The sequence below is a fragment of the Haliotis cracherodii genome, unplaced genomic scaffold (assembly GCF_022045235.1).
Source record: "Haliotis cracherodii isolate W230 unplaced genomic scaffold, xgHalCrac1.p SCAF_2, whole genome shotgun sequence".
Taxonomy (NCBI): Eukaryota; Metazoa; Mollusca; class Gastropoda; order Lepetellida; family Haliotidae; genus Haliotis; species Haliotis cracherodii.
Window position 1 is genome coordinate 46,632 of NW_027266275.1, and position 20,775 is coordinate 67,406.

Consider the following 20,775-nt stretch of genomic DNA (forward strand, 5'->3'; position numbering starts at 1 on the left):
CAAACCAAACTTCCCAACCAGACAACACCCAAAACCTAAATAACCTCACCTTACTCCTAGCATACATGCATAGTCAAAACTCCCCAAAAGTTAGCATGAAATCATTCCACAAAGTAGCTTTCAATCTAAACTTAACCAATCTACCCTTCTTCCTCTTTAACCTCCGTCTAAAAGAAGTCACCGAATAAACTAAAACTATATCACCAATCATCCGAACTCAATAATGGAAGGACTAAATATTTTTCAGTGGAACACCAACGAACTAACCTCCCACGGCCATGAACTAAAAACTAAATTTAAACTAAATAAAGGCCCTCACATTGCTTGTATCCAGGAAACCAAATTCTCCAAAAAATCCAAATTTACACTACCCAACTACAACTCAGTTAGAACTGACAGAGCAAAACCCCAAACAAGAAGAGCCGCAGGAGGACTAATCATATTTATCAGGGAAGATATAAAAATAGACACGCCAAACCTAGAAGGCAACGGCATTAAAATCACATTAAATAACCGAAACATAAACATAATAAATATTTACCACTGGGCGGAACAAAAAGTCCAACCTGAGGATCTAAACAATCCACTCCAAATAAGCGATAAATCTACTATATTCCTAGGAGACTTTAACGCTCACCATCCTACATGGAGCATAGAGGATAAAATAGAGTGAGTGAGTAAATGTTGCTTTAAGCCGCATCAGCAATATTCCAGCTATTCGCAGTTAGAAAAACAAAAGCAATTTCCTTTAGTCAACATTATTTAAAAGTGATAAAATAGATAATCGTGGCAAATTAATCTCCGAATGGATAGAAACAAACGATCTAGTACTCCTAAATAGCAACCAACCCACGAGGTACGATAAGATAAACCAAAAGAAGGGCGGCTATCGACTTAACCATATGCACCGCAGATCTAGCTCAAAGTACTCAATGGGAAGTGCACGACGTCCCGCTAGGTAGTGACCACTTACCCATAAACATAACTATAGGAAATACAAACGTACCAATCCAAACAGAAAACCAAGAACCAAAATTCCATTACAATAAAGCTAACTGGGACCAATTCCAAGATATCTGCAACGAAGCTAACTTAAACGAAATAGAAAATAATGATCCAGAAACCTATTGTAAAAACCTAACAGACTATATGATAAACGCAGCCAAAACCTCCATCCCCTTCAAAACATCTAAGACAGGCAAACCGACCGTACCATGGTGGAATGAGGAAATAGAACAGACTACACGAAAACGTAAATCAGCCTTCAATAAAGCAAAACGCGACTACAAACATCTAAAGTTAGCCCACGAACTAAACTACCAGGTTCAAAAACTAGTCCAAATAGCCAAAAGTAGAGACTTGGAAAAAATTCTGCGAAGGTATAAAAACCGTACAGATGCCAGAACGGTCTGGCACAAAATCCACCCCATTAGAGGCTTAAAACGACATAAAAAAAACACCTAGCATTAACAACTCAACCAACCGCTTTTTGGCCGTTAACAGTGACACCAACTTCAGCCAAAAATTCCAAGATAAACTTAAAACAGAAAACAAACCCACAAAAGAACCAAACAATAACAATCTGGAAATAAACCAACCCTACACAATGGAGGAGCTCCTCTACATAATCCAAAACAGGAAAAAGGGCACAGCCCCAGGATTAGACCTAACTTCTTACCAAATAATTAAAAAACTCCCCCTAAAACTACTCCAGGCACTACTCAAACTATATAATCTCATCTACCTAAACGGACAGGTTCCTACTCCCTGGAAACAGGCCCTAGTCATACCAATCCCTAAACCAAATAAACCAGCTAATCAAGCTAACTCATATAGACCAATATCCCTAACTTCAAACTTATGTAAAGTAATGGAATCAATGGCTAAACATAGATTACAACATTACCTAACCAAAAAAAACATCATAAACCCAGATCAAAGCGGTTTCACTCCTGGCCGCTCAACCCTAGATAACCTCGCCCGACTAGAACAAGATATTAAGACAGGACAACTAAATAAACAATATACCACAGGCATCTTGTTAGACTTCTCTAAAGCTTTCGACATGGTATGGCACGATGGGCTAATACAAAAACTTAAGAAAATAGGACTCAAAGGTCAGATAATAAACTACATCCAGGACTTCCTAAACAATCGTAAAATAACCGTGGGTATAGACCAAACTCTATCGGACCAATGTCCCCTAGAAAATGGCACTCCCCAGGGCAGTATCCTCAGCCCCACCCTCTTCAATATAATGATAAACGATCTATTCGAGGGCCTATCCTCTAAAGTAAACACATCAAAATTCGCGGATGATGGTGCCATCTGGATCCGCACTAAAAGCATTAAAATGGTCCAAAATTTACTCCAAAAATCTCTTAATAAAATACAACAATGGGTTGACAAATGGGGCTTCTCCCTTAACTCAGAAAAAACAACAGGAATAGTATTCAAACATAAAAACATGAAACCCGCCTCCCCAATCCTCCAGCTAAACAATCAAACAATCAAATTTAAAAAACAAACCAAATTCTGGGGACTTATTTTCGATGAACATCTCACCTGGGATGCTCACATCCAAAACCTAACAACTAAATACAGTAAAGACCTAAACTCCCTAATATGCCTAACTGGCTCTAACTGGGGAGCATCCAAAGATACCCTCCTCTCTCTCTACATATCACTAATTAGATCAAAACTAGACTACGGCTGCGCCATATACAACACCCTAAACAACTCTCTATCTAAAAAACTTGACTCAATACGATATCAGGCTCTCAAACTAACTACACGCACCCAACATGGCACCTCCTACACTTCACTTAGAGGCCTTAACAGAAGAAATGCCACTAAGTCTACGCAAGGAACAGCTAAGCTTAAATTTCTGGGCCGCGTCCCAATCCAAAAACCCTCTCATCCAAAACTTAATAAACCAAAATATCAGCCCCAAAAACCAAGCTCTAGCTCGTAAACACCCCTTACTTACCCCAATATCCCAAAGAATAACAAACTACCTCAATGAACAACAAATTAAAAATCTTAAATAAAACTGCAAACAATCAAATATCTTCACCCCTAAACTTAAAATACCCAAAATAGACACAACACTAGCTAGCCAAATAAATAAACAAACCGACCCAAACATAGCTAAAACTACCACACTAGCATACATACACAAAAATTGGCCAAATTGGTGTCACATTTACACGGACGGATCCTCAGATCCGACCTCCAAACACACAGGTTTCGGAGTCCATACCACACAACCAACTAAAATCACACAATCCTTCCGACTCCCAAACAACCAATTAATATTCACGGCAGAACTAATGGGCATGGCCTCAGCCCTCCATAATCAAGAATCCATTAAACACAAAAAAATCCGAATACTTACCGACTCCCTAAGTGGACTGCAAGCCCTCCAAAACAAAAATACCAAAAACCGACCTAAATTAATTAATTAAATACTTAAAAGCTCCAACGACCTAACTAAGGCAGGCAAACAAATAATCTTCTTGTGGATACCCGCCCACGTAGGAATATACAGTAATGAAAACGCCGATAAAGCAGCTAAACTATCCCTCAAAATCCCGGAAATAAGCTTAAACTTACCAATCTCAAAATCAGAAATTAAAAGCGTAAACAAGCAAAAAATCACCAAATATGGCATAACCTTTATCTAAACTCAAATAGCCAAATCAAAAAAGTACTCAGCAAACCACTAACCAAACCAAAACTTCTCCATCCATCAAAACAAATCGACAGAGTAATCACTAAACTCCAAACAGGACACACCAACCCAAATAACCACCTAAATTAAAAAAAAAACACTACAGGTAACTGCCCACACTGCAAACAACTAGAAATCCCAGAACACGCACTCATCCACAGCACACACTACCTAACACATCGAACCGCATTACAAACTACCCTCAATCTAAACAAGGCTCTCACTCTAGAAGCAATACTAAACCCACAAAATTAACTGGAAAACTTCAAGGCCTTAGGCGTATTCTTAATCAAAACGGAACTAATAAAACGCATCTAAAAACACTATAATCTACCAAATCAAAATTAAAACAACAAACAAACATCCACCATACCTAGCTCCCTTAGTTCTCCTCCCAAACCCCATCGGCATCTATTCCAAATCTCAAAATTCCCAAATTCTATATAAGCAACCCCTAAAGCCCCCTCTTGGGTTGCACACACCACTTTCGCCCCTTTCGGAAACACATTAAATGGTCTGGCCGGGCCCGTGTGCGAAATACGCAACAGTCGGAAAGCGCACTTTAAATCTCCAAAGTAAGTAAGTAAGTAAGTAACACACTCTGTAAATCATTTGCTTCATAACGGTTTTAGAACCTACACTGAAACGTTGCTCTTAATTGTAATAAAGAAGTTGTTCATACATAATTTCTTATCCTTACTTATCCAATATGGCGGACAAAATAGCCTCCAAGATGGCCGTCAATACAGGAAAAAGACACCATTTCATCTTCACTTCGGAATGTATAAGAAATTTAAATGTCAAACTTCGACCAGGAACTCCATCTATCATGTTATTGTCATATATAAGATAATTATCGTCGATGTTATATCATATAATTGCTGATCATATTGACTTACTTTCAAGTGTCAATGTGAAGCACTCATTTGCAATTGCTTCAATATTGTCAGTAACTCATTAACAAATCCCCTTTTAGGCAATACAGTAAAATGCATTTAGTCACTGCCAATGTCACTGTCCCTCAAACCTTCAGGTTCATGATCATGTGCAGAGTTTTGGCAACCAGAGCAGGTGCTGTGTTCAGTAGTGGCAGTCCAGACACTTTCTGGAGACGACATATGATCTGTAGCTTGAAAGCATCTTCTGTTGGTGGAAGCATTGTAGCTGCTTTGTCAGTGTTGGAAGCCTGGACAGAGCCTAGGTCATCCAGGGTGCTCAAAAGGACGAATGCTCTAGGATAGTTTAGGGACACTTCTAGGGGGCTCAATGCAAACTGACGAGTTGTTCATCATTTGAACATGTATCAGCTAGTTGAGAAAGCTGTCTTCTTTCAGTTTGGAACCAGACATCACCATCAGGATATAACGTATTGTTTCACAATGGGCTTCTTGATCACAATTACCAGCATGTAACTACCTTTCCCGGTTCACTCACAAATAGATAACAGAAAATACCCAGTCTCGATTATCTCAGCTCAGAACAATTACGCTTTTGAAGCTCCCAAGCAGCGTATCGTTAAGTGTCACAAGAATGTGAGTTCAAATAATTTTTATAAGATCTTATCCTTATCATTACCTAAGCTTGTTGCACAGTGTAACTGGATATTTGAGCGTGGTTTAACTTAAATGAAAACTTATCTTAAAATTGTATGACTTACCCTTTTTGAATGAAACAAGGTGTGAGTGAGTGAGTTTGGTTTAACAACGCTTTTAACAGTATTCCAGCTATATCGCGGCATGTCAGCTTAATGTGGGAGGAAAGCCCGAAGTGATGCAGGTCTCAGACGTTTATCACTGCGGTGAAACCCATGAGTACGTGTATGGTGCTGACAAACCTAGAAACATAATCGGGGCGAACCGGGAATCGAACCCATAATCATAGGTTTCTGGCGTGCCGAAGGGACGCAACTCTGCACAGCGAATCGCGGCGCCTCAGACGACTGGGCCACCCGTGCCCCCGAATGAAACACGGAACTAAATGTGATAACCTATTAACAAACTATGAAAATCTTTAAGGAACTAAACGTGATTACCTGTTATGTGAAGGAAAGATCAATAAACCTCAAATGAAAGAAACTAAATATCTAGAACTAATGCTAATTTTAACAGGTACTGTATGTTTGTATGCTTCTGTGGACCGCCTCCGTGGTCTAGTGGTAGAGTGTCAGCCCGGAGAGCGGAAGGTCCGGGGTTCGATCCCAGGCCGCGTCATACCAAAATACGTAAAAGATGGTACTTGTTGTTACCCTGTCTGGCGCTCGACATTAAGGGTCTAAAACAAAGACTGGTCGGCTCTGAGGCAGTATACTGTGTCTGAGTGGGGTATTCATGTTAAACTGCGGCATGGTATCTCAGTGTGCTAGCACTATAAATCGGCATCAGTCCGGACTAGTACAAGCAGCCACACAAACACACACGTACACGTGCATGCACGTCGCTATATAAGTGCAATAATCTTGGACACGACGTTAAACCCCATTTCACCTCACCTGTATGCTTATGTGTCTAACTCTAACACCAACTCTCTAACCATCTAACTAACCAGCTCTCTAACGAACTCTGACCAACTAACAAATTGATGCGCGCTACCGCCTTATATTTTTTCACAACCCTCACATTTCACGTGCAGTCACAGCCATACGTTGGTGTGTTCAGGCGATGCGTTTTGGAGAGCATATTCTTTATTTAAAACTAACATGACTGCACGTGAAGCGCGATCTATAAGCTCCGGGTACGTTTTGGAGCACACTTTTTATGAACAAACATGTCTTCAGAACATGCCCCCCTCCATGATAGATCCATGTCTATCATGAAAACCGACTAAACTTAGAAGAAACTGAAAGGAAACTGAATCTATGAGTATGAACATTTGTTGCTGTTATCCAATTTGACAATTCAGAATTCAACTCCATTCAAGAGGGCAGACCTTCGTGATAGGTCTTTTCAAGAATGTTTTGCCAACTTGGACATCAAGAACGCGTACGTGATCATCCTTTCCAGGATACGTTTTGAGAACTCTGCCAAGAGGCCAAACTCCACGAGGAGTATCTGGAGATACCACAATGACAACGGCATCGACCTGTATGTCTCTGGATGGTGTAATCCATTTCTTTCGAATGTTGAGAGTCGGGAGCCACTCTCTCATCCATCGTTTCCACACATGTCTGATGAGTTCTTGAACTCTCCTCCATTGCTTCTTTGTGCTGAACGAGGTAGAATCTAACTCTGGTGCGAAATTCCGGCCCACCTGACCATGTAGGAAATGGTTGGGCGTAAGAGGCACATGATCCTGTGGATGTGCACTTTTATAGGTCAAAGGCCTAGAATTCAGAAGAGCTTCAGCTCCTGTAAAGGCTGTCATCAGCTCTTCATCACTAACGTCACCTGAACTCAGTATAGCATAGATAGCCCGTTTTGCAGACTTCACTAAAGACTCGAAAACACCTCCAAAATATGGTGCGTGTGGAGGATTAAACAACCACTTCACACTTTTGTTTGCCAAGTTTGACTTAAGCACATCCGAGTTTAGTCCAGAAATGAGCTGCTTCAGCTCCTTTGCAGCACCAACAAAGTTGGTTCCATTATCCGAGATTACGTCCTTTGGCATACATCGTCTGTGAGCCATACGGAACAGGGCATTCAGAAATGAATCCGTGTCTAAACCGAATGCCATTTCTAAATTAACCGCTCGGGTTGACAAACACGTGAAAAGGCAGAGATAACGTTTCTGTCGACTCTTGCCTCGACCCTGTACAGTAAAAAAGGGACCTGTATAGTCCACACCTGTTGTCACAAATGCTTTCATTGTACACCTCACTCTGATCTTCGGTAGTTGTGCCATTATCTGATGCGCTGGTTTGGCCTTTTGTCGTCTACACCATGAACATTCTCTTTCCCACTGGCGAATTTCCTCTCTAGCTGAAATAATCCAAAACCTAGACGACACTGCTGATAACGTACTGTTCGTACCCATGTGACTGACCTGCTCATGGTAAAACTTGACAATCAGTTTGGTGACCCAATTATGACTAGGGAGTATAATGGGAAATCTGGCACTGAATGGCAATACGTCAGCAAATCTGAGTCTCCCTCCTGTTCTCATTAACCCATTTTTATCAACGTAAGGCTGTAAGCCAAACAACTTGCTGTTTGAAGGCAAGTTTGATTTCCTCATCAGTGACGAGTAGTCATCAGAAAATTCTTCTCTTTGAGTCCTGACCATAATTGTAGTTTCGGCGTCCTCAATTTCTTCAGGATCAAGTTCACCCTTTTTCCTAAGTGAATATGGAACCCTAGCATTCAGAAACCTATAGATCCATGCCAACTCCCTACACAGTCTCTTCCAACTAGAAAATAAAGATGGGTCTAATCTCCAAGAGATTGGATCAGACTTAGTAAACATGGCGATGTTTACTTGAGAAGAAGGCTTCTTCAGTTCTGATGTCTCAGTAATGTCCATGTCAATGGTCTGCTCCGGCCATTCGGTTTCATCATGTGTCACAAATTCAGGTCCATTCAGCCATTTCTCTGTCAAAAGTGCTTCAGCGTCTACACATCTACTAAGAATGTCTGCAGCATTCAGTTTGGATGGTACGTATTTCCACTGACTGATGTTTGTATGCTCTTGTATGTATCCAATCCTATTTGCTACAAATGGCTTAAAACATCGACTCTGTCTTTTGATCCACCATAGTACGTTCTGGCTGTTTGACCATAGCGTTGCACACTGCAAAGGTAATTCTAATGCCTTTATCAAGCCAGTTACAGTCGGACACCCAGAACTGCCGCAAGCAGCTCCATTCGAGGCATACTAACTGCCTTGAGGGGAGCAACATGGCACTTGGAAGCAACTAGATAACTAGACTTTGTGTCATCCTCACGAATGGTTACTAAATATACCACAGCTCCAAATGCTGCCTCTAAAGCATCTACAAATGTGTGCAACTTCATCTTTGAAGTGACCACCTCCGTGGTCTAGTGGTAGAGCGTCCACCCGGAGAGCGGAAGGTCCGTGGTTGGATCCCCGACCGCGTCATACCAATAGACGTAAAAGATGGTACTTGTTGTTACCCTGTCTGGCGCTCGGCATTAAGGGACTTAAGAACTCTTGCCCTAATGATGAATGGACCCAAGAACCCAAAAGGATCAAACAGCTTAGCAGTTTCTTTCAAGAAGTTCCTCTTAGTCATCTTGATATCCTGCTTTAAGGACATGAAAGAAAATATAAACTCTTCTGATTCTGCATTCCACAGTAAGCCCAGTGCTTGTACAGATGGTAATTCACTCATTTGAATATTAATCTCTTTCAATCTATCCTCTTCTGGTATTTCTTGGAGAACTTGCATGGAATTGGAAACCCACTTACGAGCGTGCATACCTGATGTACTCCACAGCTGTTGCAGCTGTTTGTAAAGCTCCATAGCTTTGCTATTTGTGTCAACGGAATCCATATTGTCATCCATATAAGTTGACTTTTCCACTGTTGCTGAAGCCAATAGAAGTTCTTTCTCCATGGACTTAGCATGTTCTTGAGTGATATACTGAGCTAATAAGGGAGTACAATTTAATCCAAACACAACCTTTGAGAACTCAAAACACATCTGGCTTTTTGTTCAGATCCATAGACCTCCAAAGAAATCTTAGATATGGACGGTCATCCTGAGTGACTTCAATTTGAAGGTACATTTCAGCAATATCGCAAATGATTGCAACAGGATGTTTGTGAAACTGCAGAAAGATCTCAAATAGATCATTTTGGAGCTTTGGTCCTTGATGAATGACATCATTTAGATATATGCCTTTATTCTTTGCAGATGCATCGAATACGATTCTCACCTTTGTTATACTTCTCTCTGGTTTAAAGACTGGAAAATGTGGTAAGTAGCATTTACTTTGATCTATTTCTGTTTCAGGTACTTTTTCTGAAATCGTTTGATCCTTTGACAACTTCTTTTATAAATTGAGAAGACGATTGAATGCCATATCATAATTGTTTTTCAGTTTCTCATGACCCTCCTTCCATGGAATTCCAACCTGTCTCAACTAATTTGTCTTTTGGGTAAACAAGGGACTGTTCTACAGCCTTAACTGCATCATTCTCATCAATGCTTCTAATCGATGTTGAACCTGAAATGCTTTCAGACTCCCAAAATGTGTGAATCAAAGATTCAATATCTGTATCTGCGGTACCTGCTACATGTGTTTTGTCTAAACCTGATACAGCACCAACACAGGTCCAACCTAAGGGTGTCAACCGAACCACAGGCTCTCCATGAGCTCCACGAAACTTTTTAAGAGAGGAATGCAGCTCTAAATTATCCCTACTTAACAGGATGTCAACTCTTGGACGAGAACTTACCTTTGGAAATTTTATTTTCGTCAAATGTGGTCATTCTTTGGCATGTTTTCGCCAATCAATGACTTCCATTCTACCTGTTACTTTGGTAGTTGTCAAAGCTGTGATGTTCATGTCAACTGAATCATCAGTACTTTCTAAGCCGATATCAATAAGCATACTATCAAATATTTCCTGTTTGTCATTGAGGACATTGACCGACACTTGCTGTGTCTGACCTTGAACACCAAGTTCTGCTGCTACATCCTCATTGATGTAAGTATGCGTGCTGGCATCATCCAGCAAGGCATTAACCATCATTCTGTGCTGACCATTCTTAAGGATAACAGGAACTGTCCTAAGTGCAAGGTAATGACCTTCCTGCTTAGAAGTTGTCATGGTGATTGTTTCTGATCTACTTGCTTGTGGTGTTGTTGTGGTATGTTTCATCTCTACATTAGGGTCTACACTGCTTGTAACTTTGGTTTGATCATGAAGTAACTTGTTATGATTTGCTTTACAGCCATCAATTCCACACTTCAAAACGTGCCATGAAAGCAGACTTCCAGCCTTCATATTCTCTGACGTCACCAGAAAATACTGGAATGGAAACTCTCTTCAATTGTTTCCACATGTCTTCACCTAAATTGTGTTGCCTAGATAACTTACCTGAAGTTGTATAACACCCTTTTGTGTTATCTGGGACTGGTGTCCGTTTCATATCCATATTTGACCTTGGTTGAAAATGGCCTAAATTGAACGCAGCATGTTTGTAACCTTGGTTACTGATTTGTCCAGTGCCATCACTGTCCAAGTCTGCATCATGCAACAAACCTTTACAGCTATCATGCGACCGATTCGCATCGAATTGATGAGACCTTAACATTTCTGACTGAATGTTTTTTGCATCCGAATTAACAATGCTTCAGCCTTATGTAGCAGGTGTATATATTTGTATTTTAGTCTTTTGTGTATATATTTGTATTTTAGTCTTTTGTGTATATATTAGATTTATTTGCAAAAAGACAAAAATACAATTTCAAGTTTTGTTTCTGTTGAACTTTGTTCAACAGAGGTGTGTGTTTGTTTTTATCCCATCATTCTAAGTCCAGGCCTCAATTATCAATCACAACCCAAGCTCAAACTACATTCTTTGTCCAGCCCTCTGCTGATCAATCACATCACAAGCGATCCTGTGATTGGCCAAATTCAAACTTTACCTTCTTGCTCTGACTAACTCCATATTGCCACTTCACTATGCACTGCACTGGGAGTATTCATAGATCACCACAAAAGGTTAGTTTATAATTTATCTTTATTTCTAAATAGGATTAAATAGTAATCAAAGATTATGCATTATAAATAAGCATCTAAGAAGTAATTATATTTACATTGAATCACATATTTCTATTAATGTTGATGTTTTGAATGAATGTGTTTTAGAGGCCTAACTTTAACCTAAGCAATAGTGTATCTTAATATTATCTTGTATACATTCTAAGTTATAGCTACATTAATGGAATTGCACAAACTATGCATTTTGTTATTTATTTCATTGTATTTAGTCACTCTAAGTATCTATTCCTGCTCTTTCTTCTGCAGGACATATCATGAATGGTGACATTTGAAGGGTATCACGTTTTACACCCTTGTGCCACACATAAGGTATGTGTAACCATTTTACTTAATATGCACTGTAAGCCATTTCTATCATATCATCTAATAATAATTAGTTGTAAGTAATGTAACTGAAATGATTGTATTGCTTTGATGATGATATGATATATATTATGTTTTAATATGCATATACTATATTATCTGTTTCTTATTACAGGGTGACTATCGTGATTATTCACCAAATAAACATAAGCCTCACACCCCGTAGCCGTCTTGGTGTCATCTATATAAAATCATGGATAAAGCCAAGAAAACCCGGTTACACTTATCAAGGGCAAGTTCAATTTCATCTTCAACAGTTTCTATCTCCTTACTAGTTTTCTGAACTTTCTCTAGGTCACCAACCCAGTTGTAAGCTTCTAGTAATTTCACTATGCGACCTATAGCCTTGCTCTGCAGAAAACTTACCTGATCAATTAGACTCCTAATTGTCTTATGATCTGGTGTCTCAAGTTCAACTAAATTTAACAATTTGTTCTTTGATTTTGTCAAAGCTGACTTTGTAATAGTTTTCTGATGCTTAAGTTTAGCTATCTTTAGCTCAAGTTCCGAATTGTTCTGTTTCAATCCTACGTCTGAAGAAGTGTACTGTTTCAGCGCTACGTCTGAAGAAGTATCCTTTTCTATACCCGCCTTACTTGCAGACCTTAACTGCGACATACTGCTTGCATGTAACAATTAGCTATACCTAATGCAAATCTAAACTAACGAAAGCCTAATACAAAACTAAAATATTCTAACCACAGAAACCACGCTCTGCTACCAAATGTTGCGCAGTGGAACTGAATATTTGAGCGCGGTTTAACTTAAATGAAAACTAATCTTAAATTTGAATGACTTACGTTTTTTGGAATGAAACAAGGAACTAAACGTGATAACCTATTAAAAAACTATGAAAATCTATAAGGAACGAAACGTGATTACCTGTTATGTGAAGGAAAGATCAATAAACCTCAAATGAAAGAAACTAAATATCTAGAACTAATGCTAACTCTAACAGTTACTGTATGCTTGTATGCTTATGTGTCTAACGCTGTCTAACGCAAACTCTCTAACCATCTAACTAACCAGCTCTCTAACGAACTCTGACCAACTAACAAATTGATGCGCGCTACCGCCTTATATTTGTTCACAACCCTCACATTTCACGTGCAGTCACAGCCATACGTTTGTGTGTTCAGGCGATGCGATCGTTATGCATCATACATTTTGGGGAACAGATTCTTTATTTAAAACTAACATGACTGCACGTGAAGCGCGATCTATAGGCTCCGGGTGCGTTTTGGAGCACACTTGTCTTCAGAACACAGCTCATATTTAGTCATCTAATATGATCTCTGTCTTCATATTAGTAGTGGGCACTCGCCACCGACCCACCCATCCCTATCTCTAACCCTCTCAACTATTTAAACAGTTTTGGTACTTGGTGTATCATGCTCTGGAGCTCTAAGCAAGAGCTTAAACATGTCCGTTCAAATATGTACATTTCTAAAATCCTTGTTCGACTCTTGTTTGCTATCAAAGCAAAGTAAATGTGTTCCGATTGGACATCACACACTGATTGACATTTCTCATCTGACTCTTCTATATTCTTGATATAACGATTGTTACGGCAGTGGATATATGTAAACGTACCTCGAGTTGACTCGCAAGCGGGAGGGGGTAACCAATGAATGACACCAATAACTATATTCCACACTTTTCATGAGCATGTTATGTTCAAAATATATTTTGGGATTTTGAGCACCTGAAATGTCTTTAGGAGGAGGAGGAGGGAGGGCGGGAGGGCGGAGGAGGTGGGTTCTTTGTTTTGGTTTGAGGGTCGTCAAAGCAAAGGATGAAAAGCGTTCTTTTGGGAGAGATGGGTGGCCCTGAAAAGGTCTGTTTCGGAGAAGAAGTATATTACTTCTTCTCCAACAAAGGGGCTGTGCTGCAAAGGCACGTATGGCCTCACACCTGTCTCCTGACAGGACACTTACTGATGTGGCATAGTAGCTGCATGTAGGTGTCCTTCAGGACAGTGTTACAGTAGATGCACTGAAATGTGCCATCCCGTGCCCTTGTGCCAAGGGCGTATACTGGCAGATCAATAGACATACGAGGTGTTTGACTCGTGTCTCCATGCAAACATGATGCCACTCGTGTACACACACACACACACACACACACACATACATAGAGGCGTACAATTGTGGTGTCACTCGTAGGCGTGTGCCTCCAAAAGGACTGGGGAGGGTGTGGATTGTTGTTTGTGTTGGCAAAGCAAAGGATGAAAGCGTTCTTTCGGGTTTTGAAGAAGAAGAAGAAGAAGAAGAAGAAGAAGAAAAAAACTTTTCTGCTACTGTCCAAGAAGCAACATTATGTCCAATCTTATTGCAAGACAAGGATCGTGGAAGCGGAACTTGCTGCCATCTGGGTATGTCATCTGGGTGCGCTGCGTGGCACAACTTGTGGGTCCAACAAAGAAAAGCTTGTTGGTAACTGGAAGCAGAAATAGACAGAACCATCCACAACAACAGCAGTAACAGCAACAGCAGCAGGCAGACAAACGGGAACTTGAAATGGAACTTGAACCGGAACAGGAACAGGAACACAGGAAACGGGAAACGTCCTTCTAGGCAGTCGGCCATGCTACACCATTCGTGTTCCTCTGATCGAAATCTGACCAATCAGAAGTCTGGGTTTTCGACCAATCAGAGGCCGCCTTTGCCCTGGGCACCCAGATGCAACCCAGCAGTCAAGATAAGCAGAGGACTCCCCATGGCCCATGTTACAACTGCCAAGTCGTTGGTCATTTCGCTGCAGATTGCCCAGAACCCAGTCGAAAGAAGACTTCAGCAGCATCATCCATGTCGACACCAGTGACACCAGTGACACAAGTGACACAAGAGCTTCATCTCATAGAAGCCATGCATATCGATGTCCGTGCCCTAAAAGAATGCATCGCACAACTCCCTGTGGGCATCACATGACGTCTAGGAAAAAGAAAACGGGACAGAAGCCCCTCTTCAAAGCGCCAACGACGTCATCAGTCTGGGGAGGACGAAGAGGTAGAGGATGAAGAAGATAGATCATCTGAGCAAAGACTAACGCATGGGACATGCTGCTCCACTGTTTTTCCAGTTTCCAATCGTTTCCAGTTTCCAGTTTTTCCAGTGTACCTGTGTTCCTACTTTGACGACCCTCAAAGCAAAACAAAGAACCCACCTCCTCCTCCTTCCTCCCTCCCTTCCTCCCTCCTCCGGATGCGACGTCCTCTTGGAGGTGCGCACACCTCTCGGAAACGGACATGTCGCCATCTTGGATGAGCGCGCCACCGGAAACGGAAGTACCGCCATCTTGGATGCGCACGCACCACCGGAACCGGAAGTTACGTTATCACGGGTGCGCAAGAACTGGGTAGATAGATGCCCTGGACACGGTTCATTACCTCTTCAGTTGTTTAAAAAATCATTGATTTTAGTTAAACATTTAATAATATCCTTGTGCTGTTACAGCGTAACAGTTTTCCGCAAAGTATGCTCCCTGACTGTCGGAACTCTCCTGTGCACGAGTCAAATTTGTCGTTGCGTAAACGAGACAAACCACGCCGTCCGCTCTCGTAATAAGGGAAATTAGGTTTTGACCACTTGTGACACACCACAGTGTGAGTATTGGCAGTATGTTTATGATGGTATGGTAAAAATTGTTTGTGTACAGTTTAATCGGGCTGTCATAGGATGATATGTCGGGAATTCGCTTTGACAAGCCTTGTCATCTGACTAAGTTTTCGCGCGTTTTTTGAATATGCTGACGCATTCAATTTATGTGTTCGATTTCCCTTATAATTTATTGTCGTAAATGGATATTTCTTACGTTGTTTAGGTGTGTCTTTAAACCTTTTTAAGGCATTTTGGACTAAAAGTTGTTATTTTTGTTGTATAGCAAATTACCGTAATTATCTTAAAATGTGGACACATTTTGTTAAACACATGATATCATATACTAGCGACCAGGTTAAGTAACCATTTGTGTTTGTATTTCTTACAGCTTTTTACCCTTTATGAGAGCCTCCATATACAGAATAAACACCTTCAAATCTGATGACACTTGTAACATCATTTCTTGAGTGGAAGAGGTTCGGGGTTATCTGACTTGTAGCTGGCAAGAGTGATGGAAGTACAATCCTATACAGAAATGGTATTTGCAAACGTTGACATGTATGTGTTGTATAAAGCTATTATTAATTCCCTATTAACAATGGGTATACAAATTGCACATTTTGACAAAATGGGGTTTGGGATAACACATTACCATTTTTTTAAAAATCATAAAAGTTATGTGGAATATGAAAACTGCCATCTCATTATAAGACGCGTCGGCTCATTTTGAGAGATAAAATGGATTAGCGGATAATACTAATAATTCATATCGGTTAATTTTCCAATAATTGGAAAGTGAAAATAGAACGAAATTTACTATTGTTTGGCTTATTTTTACTAAAACCTTAATTTGTGAGAGTCTATAATTAAGTCTACTCTGTGTAAACTATCTCATAAATGATAAAATAAGAACTCAATAAACACACTACCTTTTAAGGGGACGTTATTTGATTTTTTCTGGTTTTTTTTTTCATAACAGAAATGTTCATTTGGACCCCAAAACATGTTGCAGTATCTCCCACCAAAACATTTGACCACAATCATCATTTTCTAGTCTGTTGGATACAAAAACATAAAGAAATCTAAGTTTGCTTTGTATTACTATGGTGTGGAGTATGTCGGCAGTTTGAGGGTCTGGCCACTACTCTAATAATGCTCAAGAGTGAAAACTGTCAATCGCTTAGGAACATTGCTTGGCAACGGGTTGTTGACTACATGTCTAAAGTAAGAACAATAACAACCCATTTGATGTAAAAGTCAGCCAGCAAAGTTACCTCAGCAACACGTTCAACCCTAAAACTCTGACATTTAATATAGTTATTTAAATATATATATAGTTAAGCCTCAGATCTACAGAGAACCTGGTATCTAGTGTGCATTGCGTGAATCTCCAGTTAAAAAGAAAATACCCTTTAACTGATATCACATTTTGATGGAAGTGTTGACATTATCGCTTTTGGGCGGTCATCTTACTCTTGGAGGACAGCATGTGTTACGTCACGATGGCTGAAGTGTAGACAACGGACATTTCTCAGGAAGGGGAAGTCCTCCACACGTCAGAGACTCACAGAGGATCCATAATTATGGTATAACACAGAGTGAAAAGGAGGGTCCATCATTGTGGTAAATTACAATGAGACAAGGAAGGTCAATCATTGTGGTATAACACAATGAGACAAGGAAGGTCTTTCATTGCGGTGGTATAACTCAGTGAGGCAAGAAGGGTCCATTATTGCTGTATAACACAGGGAAGCAAGGAGAGTCCTTCATTGTGGTATAACACAGTGAGACCAGGAAGGTCCTTCATTGCGGTGGTATAACACAGTGAGAAAAGAAGGGTCCATCATTGCGGTGGTATAACTCAGTGAGGCAAGAAGGGTCCATTATTGTTGTATAACACAGTGAGACAAGGAAGGTCCTTCATTGCAGTGGTATAACACAGTGAGAAAAGAAAGGTCCATCATTGAGGTGGTATAACACAGTGAGACAAGAAGGGTCCATCATTGTGGTATAACATAGTGAGGCAAGAAGGGTCCATCATTGTGGTGGTATAACACAGTGAGACAAGGAGCATCCATCATTGTGGTATAACATAGTGAGACAAGAAGGGTCCATCATTGTGGTATAACACAGTGAGATAAGAAGGGTCCATTATTGTTGTATAACAGAGAGACAAGAAGGGTCCATCATTGCGGTATAACACAGTGAGACAAGAAGGGTCCATTATTGTTGTATAACATAGTGAGACAAGGAAGGTCCATCATTGCGATACAACACAGTGAGACAAGAAAGAACCATCATTGCGGTATAACAGAGAGACAAGAAGGGTCCATCAGCTTACACAGGATAGCATGTGTACGTCACGGAGGCTGAAGTGTGAACAACTGATATTTCTCACAAACGCGTCCCCTAAGACATTAAATCTAGCCACGCACTGCTTCAAAACAGCGAGGTGAGGAGGAACCTTCATTATGTTATAACATAGTGAGACAAGAAGGGACCAGTATTGTGTTATAACACAGTGAGACAAGAAGGGACCAGTATTGCGGTATAACAGTGAGACAAGAAGGGACCAGTATTGTGTTATAACGCAGTGAAGCAAGGAGAGTCTATCATTGTGGTAGAACAATTTGAGGCAAGGAGGGTCCACCTTTGTTGTGAAATAACACAGTGAAAAAGGAAGGGTCCATTATGATTGTGGTATAACACAGAGAGACAAGGATGATTCATCATTGAGGTTGTAAAAGAAAGTGAGACACGGAGCGTCTACCCTTGTGGTGGTATGACACGGTGAGACAAGGAGGGTCCATCATTTTGGTGGTATGATACGGTGAGACAAGGAGCGTCCATCATTATGGTGGTATGATACGGTGAGACAAGGAGCGTCCATCATTATGGTGATATGATACGGTGAGACAAGGAGCGTCCATCAGTGTGGAATAACACGGTGAGACAAGGATGTACGCGCCTTCCTCCAGCCCCAACACAAGCTTGGACGCCCTGTTTCAGTGGTTGGAAGAGAGTGCCCATCCCACATCTCTGCAGGAGACCACTGGCCTCATCTGCATGTACGTCGCTTCCGCATCTTTCGCCATCGCCGACAACATCATCGTTCTCGTCATCCTTGGCCAGACCTTGGGCCACCGGTCCCAGATATTCGTTTACCAGATGAACCTTGCCCTGGCAGACCTACTGATGTCCGTGTTCTGCGTACCCTTCACCTTCGCTCAGGCCCACGTGGGGTACTGGGCGTTCGGGAGCATCACCTGCCCCCTCATCCTCTTCCTACAGCTGTGTTTTGTAAACGTCAGTGCCTACACAAACGTAGCCATAGGTATGGACAGGTAAGTACAAGATAAGTATTTTACTAGTATCATTTAGTTCAGGAGTTAACATGTTTTCACCAGATTTATTTGCCCCCTGGTTAGTGCCTAGCTTTGTCTGCGTTCCATGCCAAGAGCGTTCAGATTTGTGACGTCCCTATTGTAATGACAGAAACACTGCTTAAATTCTCCAGGGTCCACTTGCACAAAGCGATCTGAGTGCTGAGACTATCGTAAGCCTATGTTAAAGTATGGGAGTTACAATCATCTTAGCGCTAAGATCACTTTGTGCAAGTGGGCCCTGAAGGTTATTTATTCCTACAACGTTAACAATAATTAAGATATTTTTCCTATTTATCATGAATTTAATCTTTTATAAAAAAATTCTTAGTAATGCATTTATTGGTCACTTAGGTTCTTTGGGGTTATTTTCCCCCTCAAGTGGAAGCCCACAGTGAACCAGCGGAAGGTGATTGTGTTTCTGGTGTGGTCCTTCTCCGCCATGATCGCCTTCCCGGAGGTCGTTGTAGGTCGGAGCAAAGAGCAGGACCTGGGAAATGGCAGCCAGCCGCTGTGTAACGAGTACTGGCGGACCCCGAAACAGAAGGAGATGTACACCCTGGCTGTGGTCCTCCTCAACCTCATCCTGCCCCTCACAACGCTCGTCATCACCTACTCGTGTGTGGTGTACAGGCTGTGGATCCGGGAGACGCCGGGCAACGCCGACATCAGGAGGGACAGGAGGCGGTTGTCCTCGAAGAAGAAGGTGAGACTCTGAGTTGACTGACTGAGACGTTGTGTTGACTGACTGAGACGCTGAGTTGACTGACTGAGACGTTGTGTTGACTGACTGAGACGTTGTGTTGACTGACTGAGACGTTGTGTTCACTGAGATGTTGTGCTGACTGAGATGTTATGACTTAGATGTTGTTATGACTGATTGAAGTGTTGTGTTGACTCGTCTTGGTGTTTGTACACGATACAGCATGCACCGTCTTGTCTTGGTGTTTGTACACGATACAGCATGCACCGTCTTGTTTCGGTGTCTGTACACGATACAGCTCGGGCTGTCAGGTCTCGGTGTTTGTACACAAAATAGCTCATTTGTATACTGACTTGTTTGGTGTTTATGTATGCTACAATTTGGACGCACCTGTATGGTAGCAATGTCTTTAAACAACTGTTGGTTTCAATGTGGTCTCAGCTCTTACATTACTGTGTATGTCGACATATACCTTACTGCCTGCGTTCTCTGTACAGGTGACCCGGATGTTGATCATCGTGGTTGCCATGTTCGCCGTGTGCTGGCTGCCACTTCATCTGTTCAACCTCCTCGTCGACTTTTACCCCGACCTCCTCCACTCCGCCCCCGAACACGTTGTTCAAACGGTGTTTTTTTCCTTCCACTGGGTCGCCATGTCACACGCCTTTATCAACCCTGTCATCTACCTCACGGCAGACGCTGACTTCAGAGTAAGATCACATTGTCTGTCTGTAGTCGTGTGGAACTGGCAATCCCTGCCGCATAGGGGCTGTAACCCGTAATAGTTGTCGAGTGCATGGAATTAGCTGAACTGGAAATGTGGTTGTTATTTATTCTAGTGAAGTTCTAGATTACCTTAAAGTGTCAATGTGAACTGCTGTTATACTGAACATATCCATGTCATGTTCACAAAGCATGCCCCATACGTCACTAAGCACAACAACGTTAACTTTTCATTTTGAAAAAATCAAAATGTACGCCACAGCAGGATCTTCAGCAGACGCACTGACTTCAAATCCTCAGACACCCTTCTTTCCAGCTCCCCTGTGCAACAACTGTTGAATCCCTTCCATCCAGCTCCCCTGTACAACCGTTGTATCCCTTCCATCCAGCTTCCCTGTACAACCCCTGTTGAATTCCTTCCATCCAGCTCCCTTGTTAAACAACTGTTGAATCCCTTCCATCCAGCTCCCCTGTACAACCCGTTGAATCCCTTCCATCCAGCTTCCCTGTACAACCCCTATTGAATCCCTTCCATCCAGCTCCCCTGCTACACAACTGTTGAATCCCTTCCATTCAGCTCAT

The 20,775-nt window shown here is 41.4% G+C and overlaps 1 protein-coding gene across 1 annotated transcript; it reads right to left on the reverse strand.

Annotated features, from left to right (window-relative positions):
* Window positions 1-4,754: 4,754 nt before the first annotated feature.
* On the reverse strand, window positions 4,755-7,405 carry LOC139469100 (uncharacterized). Its single transcript, XM_071251230.1, has 2 exons — window positions 6,716-7,405; window positions 4,755-5,006 (listed from the first exon to the last, which is right to left on the reverse strand). The coding sequence occupies exons 1-2, from the start codon at window positions 7,403-7,405 to the stop codon at window positions 4,755-4,757; spliced, it is 942 nt and encodes a 313-aa protein (XP_071107331.1).
* Window positions 7,406-20,775: the final 13,370 nt, after the last annotated feature.

Bases quoted from the DNA above. Each gene is read 5' to 3' on its own strand.
- LOC139469100 (XM_071251230.1), bottom strand. From the start codon at position 7,405: ATGGCATTCGGTTTAGACACGGATTCATTTCTGAATGCCCTGTTCCGT. The intron at 5,007-6,715 runs GTACGCGTTCTT...ACAACTCGTCAG, and splicing joins ATCCTGGAAAGGATGATCAC to TTTGCATTGAGCCCCCTAGA.